The sequence below is a fragment of the Peromyscus maniculatus genome, chromosome 13 (genome assembly GCF_049852395.1).
Source record: "Peromyscus maniculatus bairdii isolate BWxNUB_F1_BW_parent chromosome 13, HU_Pman_BW_mat_3.1, whole genome shotgun sequence".
NCBI classification, from domain to species: Eukaryota; Metazoa; Chordata; class Mammalia; order Rodentia; family Cricetidae; genus Peromyscus; species Peromyscus maniculatus.
Window position 1 is genome coordinate 43,194,883 of NC_134864.1, and position 15,200 is coordinate 43,210,082.

General features: G+C 40.5%; 1 protein-coding gene across 1 annotated transcript in view; it reads left to right on the top strand.

Moving 5' to 3' along the window:
* Nucleotides 1-919: 919 nt before the first annotated feature.
* Abca12 (ATP binding cassette subfamily A member 12) overlaps nucleotides 920-15,200 on the top strand; it is a 168,986-nt gene continuing 154,705 nt past the window's right edge. Inside the window, exons 1-2 of the mRNA XM_006972243.3 lie at nucleotides 920-1,223; nucleotides 14,744-14,837. Of these exons, the coding sequence (XP_006972305.1) occupies nucleotides 1,155-1,223; nucleotides 14,744-14,837 (163 nt within the window). The 5' untranslated portion in view covers nucleotides 920-1,154. The remainder of the gene's footprint in view (nucleotides 1,224-14,743; nucleotides 14,838-15,200) is intronic.

Below are 15,200 nucleotides of genomic sequence, written 5' to 3' on the forward strand. Positions count from 1 at the left end.
TTAATCACCAATCGCATGTAAAGCACTGAGATGTACAATCATTCACGACTTCATAGAATTTTTAAATCTAAATGAGACATTCAAAATAACAATATGGCCAAGATCTAAATTATTGGAGGGAGGGAGTAGCAAAGAACTGTGATGAACTATAAAGAGGGATAGATATATTTGATGAGATCATTGAAAAGGCTTTTGTGGAAGATATCACTGTAGAGACAATTCTGAGAGGTAGAGACTTGGGGCCGGGGGGAGGGGCAGGGAGAGCATCCTCGACAGAGAGAATAGCAGAAATATTCTGGGTCACTTTGTGTCCCCTTTAACTGTGCCAAATGAGGGAGCCTGTAGCATGTCATTTTTACCTTTAGCTGACCACTAATTTATTTTTTTTTTTGGGGGGGGGCATTATTCTTAACCTCACAAACTGCAGCAGGAGTTCAACCCAAGTCAAAACATTACATTTTAGGCTAAAGTTTGGAGCTTTCATAGTGTATCATCTGATGATGGGCTGGGGTTACAGCTTTGCATCTGAGCTCTGGTTTTATTGGCTTAAAAGATCTCAGCAACACTTAAAATATTCCAGGAGTCACTCACTGGCTTCTGGAAGCTGTAAAATCCCCAGTGCCCTGTCTCTGCCACGATGTATAAAGAAGCAGCATCTGGAGGCAGGACGAGTCCTACTGGCCCGTCCAGGGTCCCCGCCTAATGCCTATGACGCGCTGGTGCAGGTGACATGTTCTCTAAGGTGTGGATAGGCAGTTAATTTCTGGAGAGTAGGAGGTGTGGGTTCGCCTTTTGTTTGTTTTACAGCGGGGCATTATCTGAATGATACCCATTCTCGTCTGCAGTGTGGACTTCGCGCAACAGGCGGCAACTGGCCATCATTTTATAGTAAGCACGAGCCACTGAAAGGCACCGTGCCTCGTTTCTGAAGACGTTTTGGTTGAGAAAAGCTTCTCGGTTAAGGATTTACTGACAGGAAAAAACACACAAACCCACTGGGAAGAGAAGGGCTGTGGGTCTCTTGCCCCATGCCCTAGGAAGCTATGCCGTGAAAAGGCTCCCGACCCATTGGCACACAGCAAGTTGGACGGGACACCACGTCTTCTCCCGAGGCCTGAAGAGACAGGAATTTTCTTGTTCAGGGTGTCTGAAGGATGGCTTCCCAGTTTCATCAGCTTCGGATCCTGGTGTGGAAGAATTGGCTAGGTGTCAAAAGGCAGCCGGTGAGGATTTTTTTTGTTGTTGTCGTCGTTTTTGTTTAAAGTGGGAGTGCGGGGGACACGGAGCAACACTCCAGGCAACCCTAAAATGTGATGCTAACGAGAGGTAGGTCGAGAAGAGCTTTAAGGCATTTTTTCAACGCAGGAATAAGATACTTAGAACGCTTGCCTCCATCCGTCTTTCGGCTAATGGGGCGAGTCTTAACATGCCCCCAAAGCAGCCTTTTGATTTGAGTAAATTAAAGGAGTAAATCAGGACAATCCGAGGGCAAAGCAAAGGCTGTACCTTGTTACTGGATGGACTGGAACTGGCGTGGAGGCACTTTCAGAATTTTTCTCAATGACATTAGAAACGGGTGGGAATTTCTAAGGGGATGAATGAAAGTACCATTTGAACGCAGTTGAGACGGGAAGAAATGCTGCAGAAAGCTAAAAGTGATAAGAACTTGGTTGAAAAGTAAAATAGTAGGTTGAAGGCTGCTAGTATGGAAAAGCTTCCAGAGGAATTCAAGTTTCTAAGAATCATTTACTGGAAGTGAGATGATGTAGGCTGGCGTGTGTGTGTGTGTGTGTGTGTGTGTGTGTGTGTGTGTGTGTGTGTATGTATGTATGTATTTATGTATGTGTCATATATACATGCATATATATATACACATATGTATATATTCTTTTAAGAATATCACTGAGTCACTTTGCTATTCTTTTCACATCTTTTTTTGTGCTTTTACATTAATATTTGCTTTTTAAATTTCGAAGCCAGCTCTTCAGAACGTCATCAGCTAGGGTCTGGAAGGTAGAGGGAGGAACAAGTTTCTGTGAATTATTTATTCAAAAGGATGCATGAGAACTAGGGGAATCCCTTCACTTTGGAGCAGTCACTCCAGCCTCAGTTGAGTAATGCAGATATGCAAATAAAATGCATCATAAAACCCAACGTTTTATCCAGGCGCCTTATCTCATTCTGTACTGGCTTGCTGAGCCCCAAATCCCGGCATCCTAATGTATGTATCAAAAGAAAGACTTAGTTAGATGCTTACATACCTTAGTGGACTTGATAGGCAGGGCTGTAAATCATAAAGTGTCATATGACTGCGTGGGTGTGATAGACATAGAAGGATAAAGTCATTAACTTTACAGTTTGTTAACTGTAAAAACGGCGCAGAAAAAAAATGTCTCCATACTTTCCACGTGGGCGATTTTGGGTGTCATTCAGCAGGGTAACTCAGTCCTGGGCATGGGGGTGTCCCAAGCATGAGTTGGGACACTCCTTCCATAATGACACAGCATCTAACACCTGAACACTGTTTTTTTTTTTCATTTATAAAATGGGCACAAGGGCTGCCAGATATATCCCATAGTGTGGAAAGATATGAATGTGGACATAGATACCCAAATGCTTTCTAATGAGTATAAGTTACTGAGGGTTGTTGAGTAATATGGATGTCTTGTTTTACTCGAATTAACGATGAAAGGAAATCCATGGGAACAGAGTATGGAAGAGGAGACATTTACGTAAAGTGTGGAGATGATGAAAATTCAATAGTTAGGAGCAAAAGCCAAAAAGGAAGTAAAAGCCGGTATTTTGTTGATAAAATCAATGCTAAGGCGGCATGTTTCCTTACAGCTTCTAAAAACTTAATCATTAATGCCCAGCTCCCCAAAACACACACCAAGATTTCTAGTGAATATTCTTTTCCTTAATCAAACCTTTAAAATGTAAGTATCTTTATGATAATCCTGAAAATGGTATTCCAAAACTGGACTTTTATATTCAAGAACATTCAAATGAAGGTGTGTGACACTGGAAATGAATTGCCCTTACTGGATGTCAAAGGAAATGCCAGACTTGCCGCCATGTCAGCCTTCCCTAATTTTTAAAAGAGGCTTCACCACAAAGCAAGATGGCGGGAAAGAAAGCTATCAAAGGGACGTAATGGAGTGCATGGATGTAGGAGCATCGGTACATGAAGGGGAAGGAAAGACATACAAACTATTAAGGTGGACCTAGCACTAGTGAGGATACAAATGCATGTATCACGGTGGGCGGTGGCGCCCGCCTTTGATCCCAGCACTCACTTGGGAGGCAGAGCCAGGCGGATCTCTGTGAGTTCGAGGCCAGCCTGGTCTACAGAGAGAGATTCAGGACAGGCACCAAAACTACACAGAGAAACCCTGTCTCAAAAAACAAAACAAACAAACAAACAAAACAACAACAACAAAAACCCAATCCCCCCAAAACCAAAAACCAAACCAAACCAAAACAATAAAAACAAATGCATAGACCAGGGTAGAAAATGGGACAAGAATTACAGACAACTATATGGTTTGAGAACTAGCATGAGAACAGGATATAATCTAAATATTCAGTGGAGTTATAGTTTTGTGGGTCAACCTCTCTTAAAACTGCACTTGAAATAAATTTTCCTCTTACTTAGAAAGCCAAAGATGAGAGTTTAAAAATATTTGGGGTTATGTAACTGACAATTTTCCAGAGTTTCATAGAGTTCAAGGGACTAATCCAAGGCCATAGCATGAATTCAAGGATCAAAGTCAGATTTCCCCCGTGAGGAATCTGCTGTGTAACTATTTCTTTGTTTCTTCTTCATTTTCTCTGATCTTTGCTCGGAGTTCAGTCCACCAAAGAGGAGGTCATACCTACCATGTAGGCCATAGCTGTTGCTATTTATGTAAAAGAATTTTGGTAATATAATTCTCGGTTACGTGGGGAAAATGTATTGTACAAGAAGAGAAAAATGTATTAAGTGCCACCAGAAATGGTAGGGAATAGAAAAACATCAATTTAGATGCAGTTGCTAACCTGCAGAGCTTGCAATTAAAAAAATAACAAGGAAATGAAGATAGGTTCCAGGAGAGATGCACAGTAGCAGGAAGGTTCACCCAACAAGACACTACTTAATGACAGGAAACAGGCACCGGACAGTGGAGGGCTGTGGGCTGACAGATGGTTAGACAGGCTAAAGGTTTATCTTTTGTGAAGATCGGTCCTAAACAGGGCCTTCAAGTCTTGTCAGAGTGGATTCTATTTCAAACTTCTGACCTGAAAATTAATGCCAGTTGATTAGTTTCTGTTTAAAGTGCTTCTCTAGGGAATCATACCTAAGCTCAGTTGATGACAGAAGAAGCTTCTATGGACATCCCCACATTTGTCTCGATGACATTTTGAATCAGGGTTGACACTTCCTCCCGGAATCTCTGCCCTTTTTGTTCATTTTCCCTTCAAGGTGACTAGAGGAAGAAAGGGGAAACCTTAACACAGGTTGGTCTGTGAATTAAAATAACTTTTAGATTAGAACCCATTGGCATTAAGTTGTCTCTCAGAATCTATTCTACATCAGTTTAATATAAAGTAGGTCCTGTATGGTTCACTCTCCTAGGCGAGCGAATGTTCTGGTCCTTTCACTGCATGAAGATGGGGACCACTGACTCCCTTCATTCCTTTTTATTGCTCAAAAATTTTCTTCTCATTTGTTAATTATGGAACCTAATACACAGCAGATATGCATGTTTAAATTCTGTCAATAAATGCAAAGCAAATGAGATCAAGTTGCTTTAGATATTGGAGGAGTTAGAGATAAGTTTGCTTAATGTCCAATAATAATGTGTTGTTTTACACTATGACATACATGTAAGAAAACACCATCAGTATATCCATAACTTTGGACACTAGCTTTAAATATTAAGTAACTTTCATTACCAACTCGACAAAGTATGTTGTTTCTACCTACATCACAGGACATTCACCAATCTCTGAAATGCATTGTGCTCAGTAAGGATAGAGTCTAGAAATATGACTTACCACTAGTTTTTATCTGAGTTATTTATATGGATAGCAGCATTGACTATTAGAAAGCCCAGCTCAATAAGGTGTCCATGGCATCTTTAATGCCTTATTTTGGAGGTAGAACTAAGGTTTATTCCAGATTTAAGACACGGAGCTCTTATGTTGAATGGAAATCTCAGGATCCTCTCTTGTTTCCAGTAACAGTCATTCTTGTCTTCCAGGGAAATGCAAAATTAAGGGGCTAGAGGAAGGAAGAGGCAATGTATTTTATGTTATGGAAGGTTGGACAACTTTTATTTTCAAGTTTGTAATAAAAAGTTATGATTCTAGATTACAGGAAGACCTTTAAATGACTTTCAATGCACCCTAGCTTTGAAATAATAAAAACTCTTTTATTAGTCTCAAGGATGAACTAATAAAAGTATAATATTCAGATCAAAGTGAGCCAGAGTTCTGTTCTGTGGTGTTTAATCTATATAGCTTAGTGGCTAATTGCACCTGTGCTGAAGCCAGATCCTAGATGTTCAAACATCAGCTCTACGGCTTTCTGGCTTACGGAAAGGCTTAGTTAGTCTTCTTAGGTTTTCCCATCTGCATGAGGAAATGAACTTGTTATGCTAAGTGAGATACACAAGTTAAGTGTATAATAGCATGTGCATGTTCTAGGCAGTCAATCCATATTAGCTGTATTATCCTTCAGAATCCTATAAGAAATTCTGACACTAATTAGAAAAAGACATCCTGACTATAATATTTCATTCTGGGAAATATATATATATATAGATGTGGTGTGTTGGCACAAAAGTACATGTGTGTTGGTCATAGGACAACTTGCAAGGGTCAGTTCTTTCTTCCTATCATGTAGGTTTTGGGGACCAGACTCAGGTTGCCCATCATGGTGGCAAGGCCTCTATTCGCTGAGCCACCTTGAAAGGTCAGGGCAGGATGTGTTGAAACAAGGCTCAGCAGAGAATTGTGGAAGATGCCCCGAGAGGAAAAGGTCTCTTCTCTCTTCAGATACTCGTAGAATTCTCAAGTGCAGACAGGCCAAACCACAGTAAGTGAACGGCGAGCAAAGGAAGGAAGGACGGATTTAACATTAATATAAGCAAAAATGAAGGGCGCAGTGTGTTGTCCGATAATGTAGTCTCACGGGGCAGTGAACTTGCTGTCACTGAAGTGTTCAGATCGAGGCTCAACAGCCACAAGGCAGAGATGTTCTCTCTAACCTTTTTTTAAAAATTATTTATTTAGTTTTACGTCCCAGTCACAGTTTCCCCTCCCTCCTCTCCTCCCAGGCCCTCCCCCGACTCCCTCTCTGTTCACCCCACACCCACCTCAATCCACTCCTCCTCCATTTCTGTTTAGGAAAGGGCAGGTCTCCCATGAGTATCAACAAAACATGGCGTATCAAGTTGCAGTAAGACTAAGCACCTCCCCATGTATTAAGACTGGACAAGGCAACCCAGTATGAGGAGTAGGGTCCCAAAAGCCAGTAAAAGAGTCGGAGACAGCCTCTGTTCCCACTGTTAGGAGTCCCACAAGAGGACCAAGCAACACAACTGTAACAGATACGCAGAGTGCCTAGGTCAGTCCCATGCTGGATAAATAATTAAATTTTCAGTCTTTTCAGGAGAGGAAACTTAAAAAACAAATACCAAGTGAATGCCATGGACAATGTTATGGTGTACATAAGGAAGGACAGTGTGTGAAAGGAAGATAATTCAAGGAAAGATAACTAAAAGAACTCAACGATGAAATTTAATTATTTATCCTTGTGACATGGCCTGTAGTAGGTGCTCAACAAATTTTGTTATAATAAGAAACGCACAAAGCTTCTGTAAATAATAATTATTTTGTATGTTCTATTCCAAGAGTCGTTAAGAGTCTTCAAGACTATGGTGAAGTGCAATAGACTGCCATGCTAGTCATTCTGGTTTTATTTAGGCAAAATATCACTAACTAAACTTAGTACTGGTATGCAGTACTATCCTTTTGTAACTTAACCAACTTCAAATCATTGTAGTACAGTATCTGGAAGGCAATAGTGTGACTATGTGAAAGACAGGAAGAATAAAATAGGAGGGATGGCACAGTTATAATGAAACAGAGACCACATGCTCTACTTTAAGGCATCGAATCCCATTACCAAAAATCTACATGCAATGAATACAACCACTCTGTGAGTCTAATTTAGCCCACCTACCCCCAATCAGTCTCTGCTCTAGGGCAAATACATCTAGGTGATATTTTAAAGTCATTTTCTCAAGTTTTGAAGAAATTTAAGGATTTTTTTTTAAACTTACTGATGAGTAAAATAATTAGAAGATAGTAACAATGTTAAGCACAAATAGAACCAGACGGACTAGCAGGAACTTGAATGAACAATTCCATGCAGGCTCCCCAGCTGTCTGTCCAGAGCCCGTGAGCTCCCACTAGGCCTTCTGGATGTGAGTGACGCTGTGTGGCTTGATCTGTTTGTGAGGCCCCTGGCAATGGGACCAGGACTTATCCTAGGTACATGAACTTTTTAGAGCCCATTCTCTATGGTGGGATGCCTTGCTCAGCCTTGATATAGCGGGAAGGGGCTTGGTCCTGCCTCAACTTGGTATGGCAGCCTGTGTGGACTATTCAAAAGAGGCCTTACCCCCTGTGAGGAGTCGATGGGGGGTGGGAGAAGGGGAGAGAGTGGGAACTCTGGTCGGTATCTAAAATTAAAAAAAAAAAACTTAAATAAAAAAGGTAAAAGAGCCGGGCGGTGGTGGCGCACGCCTTTAATCCCAGCACTAGGGAGGCAGAGGCAGGCGGATCTCTGTGAGTTCGAGGCCAGCCTGGGCTACCAAGTGAGTTCCAGGAAAGGCGCAAAGCTATACAGAGAAACCCTGTCTCGAAAAACCAAAAAAAAAAAAAAAAAAAAAAAAGGTAAAAGAACACTATATAAAAAAAAAGAATGAACAATTCTGACGAGGTGGTGGAGTCAAGAATGTTGAGTGAGATAATGTTTCTTCTCCCCCCACCTCCCCCCACAAAACCAGTTTTGTGAGGTTTCTCAAAGATTTGAAACAATAGTTCTTACACATGTACATGTGACTGGGTAATTGATTCTAGTTGCTAGGTGCTACAAATCAACTCTCAGTGGAAATTTTGGGGTGGGTTTACATTGGATTGATGTCATTTTGTGTGCGGTGACTTTGCTGAGTGTAGTCAATGGGAATGACGTCTAGCATAGCCATTAGCTCCCCCAACTGGAAGGTGAATGTGATCGAATTACATCACGAGACACATGTGAAAATGTCATCATGAAATCCGTTGATTTGTTCACCAACTAAAAGCTAATTAAAAGCAAAGCACACAAAACCAAACATCATGGTGCTAGATGTAGTGCAGTGGTAGAATACTGGTTTAGCATGTGTTGGTCAGTGAAAAACGGAGCAGATGCACCTTGCTCTCACATTCACAGCTTTATGTAAATGACACTCAACACCCCCACTCCACACCTCCACCTCCCTTCCACTCTCCCCCCCCCCCAAGTCACTTTCTCCCCACTTCATCTGAATGGTCTAACGACTGGTCATTGCTCCATGGAGAGGGAAGCCCAGGTTCCCATGGCAGTCCATTAAGAGAGCTTGCAGCTGTGCGCACACATCGGAAGAGGCTGCCCAAATGGGCTCTGCTGATGAACCTGCTCTTCAAACACCATCTTCATAAACTGCTGTTCCTGGGTCATGCAGGTCCCTCTATTTGTTGTGCAAAGCAAGCATACATTTGCCTAGTCCATCAATGGACTTTCCATGTTGTAGTCAAGTTTATGTCAAAGTCAGAAAGTATCCTCCAAGTTGAACAACTTTGTGCCTGGGTAGATAGAATTTCTGCCTGCGAAGCTTCTTTTTTTCGTTATCTCTTTTCCTATCACTTCATCTTTATGCTTGCATTTTCAGCTTGGATCTGGACTTTTTTGAGAAGAGATAGAGAGATCTTTAAAATAATTTCTAGACTGTTAATTTTGAAATCATTTCAAATTAAAAGAAAAGTCATCGGGACCCACAACTCTTTGAGGCTAGTTCCTATACATACATGTAAAACATCATCAGATTCTTAGGTACTTTGTTTTTATTTCCGTATATTCTTAGATTCTTTTTTTCTCTGCATAAATGTAAAATGCCATCAGATTCTTAGACTCAAGCATTGCCGGTTGTTGGAACTCTGTCTTTTAGAGCTCAGGGTCCTGTTCAACTGCATGCAGTTTTCACATCTCTCATCTCCTTCATTCTGAACCTGTTTCTCAGTCTGCCTTTGCCCTCCATAACCCTGGTCCTTCTGAACCCTCAGGATGAGATTTTTTTTTTTTTTTTGCATTGGTCATTTCCTCCTTTTACAGCAGTTCATTGGGCAAGAAACTCAAGTATGCTGCTCTCTCTTCTGCCACTGCATTGTATTGGTAGTGCACGATGCCAGCTTCCCCCTTGTGGGAAAATGTGCATATGCATTCCATTTCTTACCAAGCATTCTATTTATTTGTCTGCTCACTTGTGTGTTTATTTGTATCTGTAGACTTGGTGACCTCTAGATATTTTGTTATCACACCGAATTTTACTGTTCAAGTTTGGCCATAGGATCAAATTTGAAGTTTGAACTCTCATGGGCTGGCACTTGTGTCCTTGGTATGCTCATTATTTGACAGTCTCTAAACACCATAACTATTACATTTCTTCTATCTACCTATATCCATGTAATGACTGTTGATTGATGAATAGATCTGTCTTTATCTTTATTTTCTAACTATATCCAGCTTGGAAATAGTGATAGTCTGCTAGCGATGTTCACTGATAGTTCCAAATGTCAACTGGAAGAAGCTAAGATAGCTTGGAAAAACTAATGCTTTCAGGGCTGAGACAATGATATAAGAATGAGGCAGGAAGAGCTTTGGAATCATAAAGTAGAAAAGCAGGAGATAAGCTATACATATTTATATCTATCATTTTGTGCTTTTCTTCTTTTTTTTTTTTTGACAATGTCTCATTATGTAGCCTGAAACTTGCTATGTAGACCAGACTGGCTTTGAACTCACAGAGATCTACCTGCCTCTGTCTCTCTAGTGCTGGCATTAATGGATATGCCATCATGACTTTTTAAAAATACATTTTGGAAGTGAGGAGTGTCTTAGCTTGATTCTCTGCTGCTGTAATAAACCACTGAGATCAAAATCAACCTTGGGGAGGAAAAGGTTTATTTCAGCTTACGGGGCTACAGTTCACAATTAAGTGAAGCCCAGGCAAGAACTCAAGGCAGGAGACTGAAGCAGAAACCATGGAGGAATGCTCCTTACTGGCTTGTTCTCAGGCCCACCTGCCTAGGAAGGGTGCCGCCCATGGGGGGATGGGTCCTCCTATGTCAGTTTGTGACCAAGGAAATGTCCCCCCAGACATGCCCACAGGCCTGTCTGATGGAAGCAGTTTTTCAATTGTGGTTCCCTCTTCTCAGGTGTGTCAAGTTGACCACCAGGATTAGCCATCCTAAATTTATACTCATGTTGATAATTCTGACCTACAGCGGCTACTGAATTCATTCTGGCTTTTTTCTTTTCCATGCCTGCAAGAGCATTTGGAGTGCGCCTAGTGGGGAAAATTTGATAAATTTCACCAGAGGAAACGAGTCACTTGTTGCTGCCTCCCTCTTCTTTCCCTGCGCTGTGTTCTTCAGCCCACTGGAGCTCTGTCGTCCCACACTGACCCATCTTAACACTGGGGTTCTCACCAACCATTTCTCTCACTTGGCCACTGGGACCTCTTCAGTCCTAGTGCAGATGGGCTTTTTAAAGAGGAATGAATTGTTCAGGAATGAATGGAGAGAGAAGTCACAGGACAGGGCATTTCAGATAGAAAACAAACCCTGAATGATTTGGAGGACACAAATATCATTTCCCGCCAAGGAATTGGTACCCTAGTATACATATGCCTTTAAGGGTCGAGAGCACAGGGTGACGAGGTACTAATGAGTTACAGAGATAGACTGAGACAATTAAAATATCAACGGAATACACAACCTTTAGGAATGGCTTTCCTCGGGCTGCTAAGGAGCACCTGTGTCTATTAAGTGTAAAATCAATACATTAGCCTTTTGCCAAACAAACAGAAGCCACGGCTCATTGGTTCATCATTTGCATCCTTGACACTGTTTTTGCTTCCTGGTTGCTTATGATAATATTTAGCATGGAATGAAAGCAACTCCTCTGTTATGGAAATTTAAACTTTATTTTCTGCTTTTGTGATAATTTATCGACTTTAACATCCCCAAGACCACAGTACAGAGGACTTTGTATTTATCATCCCTCTGTGATGCAGCATGCAGTGATGTCCTCAAACATTCTGTGAACCAAAATCCCAGGAAAAGCTTGTGATAATAGATTTGTTTATAGGCTTTGTGATAGGTTTTTTTTTTCCTTTTATAATGTAACAGAGCCTAAATTGCCTTACATTTCTCTGACTTAGACTGTATTTTTATCTGGACTTAAAATAGCTCTGAAATTAATTTCAAAATATGCTAAAACACCCTCATGAAAAAAAATCATCGAATTAGATCAATCAAAAAGACAACTTTAAGAAATGCCAGAGTGTGTCCCTCATTTGAAGGTGGATGTCTGGAATAGTTTATCTCAGTTGCTGATTCTCATGAGGCTAGTGGAGAAACAAATAGATGTTTCTAAAAGCAACTAATGGATTCCACACCTCGTATTCTAAAAGAACATTCTCTTTAAAGAGTAACTACAGACTCCCATACCAAATGGTTAAATCCACAATCATTCATTTTTTAAACTCAATTCCCTGTAGTCCACATTTCAAATGAGTCACATAAAGTATAATAGGTATTTTGTATCCAGAATGTTTGAAAAATAGACTCTAATTTGTCAACTATTCAAGGACTAGGCAAGAATAACAATGCAGTTTATAATTCTGTGACACTAATATCTTTTTCTGATCGACTTTCTTCAATGATTTCTTCTTTAATCCTCAAAATAGTGCTATAATTACATTAAAATTTTCTGACCTGTATGTTTTGAGATTCACACCCATGCTCATAACCTGTTTACCCACTGAGTGTGACTTGAACAAGTTCTGCTAGCATTTGGTAAGCAGAAGACATAAACTGTATCAGATTAGGAGTCCTTAGCATCTCTGATGTTTTGATTATGTTTGGCAGTCTGGGCTAGTCCCTGGCTCCTCTAATAGTGATGTTTTAAAATTCAAAGAAAATGAATAAATAGGATTGTAAACAAAGCCAACTATGTCAAAATTGTTACTAAAGCATCAAATGAGGATTGGTTAGATGATAAAATGTCTTCTTTTAAAATAGTATTAAATAAAAGGTCTACTGGCAACTCCATAGCACCATCATTTTAACATGCCAATACGTAGAAATAGCATTTGGGGTGCCTGCAACAATCCTAATGTGATTTTTAAATATTCATGAGTTCTGATGCTGATAAAGTCACAAGCTTAATGGCATCAGTGTTCCTTGACTACATTGTAATTATTGGAAAATTTGATTACAAGTGACAGAAAAGAAAAATGTAATGTTTTCTCATATTTAAGCTTTAAAATGCCCCTGGGATTCTATCCATCAGATGATCCCAAGGAGACTTTTCCGGAAAAACATTTTATGACCCGATCAACAGTTCTTCACATCTGACGCCTGTTTGTGCAAAGTGTAGTCTGCGGACCATCAATACCACCTACCTGGGAGCCTTAGACATGCAGACCCCCAGGACTCCCTTCAAATCTACCAAGTCCACAGCTGAATGTTTTCGAGATCCCCAGGCAACTCAGTGTACACATCACTGTCTGAGAAGGGTCCCTTTACATTAAGCAGTTCCACCTGTCTGCATGCATCTGGCCTCTGATCAAACCAAACATCAGATGTCTCAGAGCTAAAGAACGTCTTCAATCTTAAAAAAACCTCACCCTTAGACCCCAAGTCTACCTACCAGTGAGGAGAATCACACTCTTAGATGCTCAGTAGAGGTTTTAGTGAAGCTTCTGTTTGGGAGTTGTTGAGGGATCAATAACTGGGGATCAATAAGCAATTGGCTTTGCGTTGTTTGGTAACACCGAAGAGCCATAGGGAGAAAATTGGAGACTTGCTCTGAAAAGTGGGGAAGGAATGATAGAAGGGTCTATGTTGAACTGGATCGAATACAAGCAGAGTTTGTGCTCTATGCTTTGCTTTGAGCACCAAACCCTTGGAACAGCACAGTTCACGTTTCTGTGAGTATACAGTTTTCACTGTTGATGGGCAGTATCATAGGCCTGAAAAACATTAGGCAGATAGTGAGTGAAATTTCTTTTCAGTCCCAAGGATTGAACCCATGGCCTTGTACAAATTAGATGAGCCCCCCCCCCTTTTTTTTTTAAATTTTTCATTTTGAGACAGTCTCACTAGATTGCCCAGGATCAAGTTGAACTCCCTCGGTGGCCCAGGCAGGATTTGAACATGCGTTCCTTTTGCCTTTGCCTTCTGAGCAGCCCGATTACAAACCTGGGCTGCCGGAACCAACCGTGACTTCTAAAATGTTTACTATTACGATTATTGTTATTATCAACATTATCTTTGTGTGTGTGGGGTAGGATGTGTGCGGGGGAGTGCATACATGACAGCATGTGTGTGGAGGTCAGAGGACAACTTCGTGGAGTCAGTTCTTCCCTTGCACCTTTCTATGTGTTCTGGACATGGAACTCAGGTTGCTAGCCTCGCACGGCAAGCATCTTTACCCACTGAGGTTGGTCTATCTCCGCAGCTCCAGCTGGGTCTAAATTGGGTAGGACAGCAGCTCTGGCTGTGCCTGACAGTGAAACTCTCTTCGAAGTTTCAGTGGCAGTGTACATTCCTTGGGAGCCTATTTTACACCAGGTAGTGAAAATTAAGGAATGAATACAACATTGTCCTTACCATAAATGAGCTGTTGGTTTTTTCTGGGAACCAGGCAACCAGGACAATAAATTAGGCTCTACAATGGAAGCATACAGGATGCTACTCATGGGTGGCAAAGAGCTACTACAGTTCACTCTGACTCAGCTACTCATTTTGTGGTCCATTCATTCACTGCTTTGTTCAACAGTCTTTATTGGGCCGTTACTCAAGGCTACACGCTAGCCTTTGTAGCTGAGTACAGAATGCTGACTTTGGAAAGTGTAAGATGTATCCAAGGTGGAATTACGCTGTATTTCGTATGCCCTACTTGGGACACTGAGTTTTACCCAACAGACAAATGGGAAATACCAAAATGCTTGTCTGGAAGTTACTGATGTTATTTGAGGTTTAAAAAAATCACTCTTCAGACAGTCATGATTGGTGAGCAGAGAGGGGACCTCAAATGAACATTTGACGACTAGATATGAAAAAAAACACTCTTATGAAGTCATCTGCATTTATGAAATTCTCTCCTCCTTTTCCTGTGAATAATAAAGGTAGTAAAATTTCCAGCCTGTATTGGAATGCTATAGTTTGACAATCTTCTTGCATTCAGTAGGACTGTTTTATATATATATTATATATATATAAAAATATAAATTATATATATATAATATATTATATTATATATTATATATAAGTTATATATATAATATATATAAAAATTTATATAAATTATATATAAAATATATATAAATAACATATATTTATATATTTACTGTCAGTTCTATAACTGTTTTCTATTGTTGCTTTGCAGCTTTGGACACTTGTCTTGATCTTATGGCCAGTCATTATTTTCATAATTCTGGCTATTACCCGGACCAAATTTCCACCAACAGCAAAGCCAACCTGTAAGTAAACAACTGATTGTTGCTCTAATGTTTGCGGTCTACTTAAAATTTATTTTAGCGCCGTGTCAATGCTCGATTCTAAGCTTTATTTTTTTTAAGATGGTATTTCCTCTTGGCAGTAGCTGCAAAAAAAAAAAATTGTGTGGGGTTCCCTCCCAGTTCTTCAAATCAAAAAGTGGACTTTGGGGGGGGGCGGGAAGAGACACAAGAAGCTAGGAGAAAGAGTGGTATAGACGGGAGATGGAGGAGAAATTGGTGGGGTGGGAACGGAGGGTGATAAAAAATACATTATATACATGTTTGCAATTCTCGAGCCACAAAAATGTTGAACCTGAGCCAGATATGGTGATACATGTTTAAAAT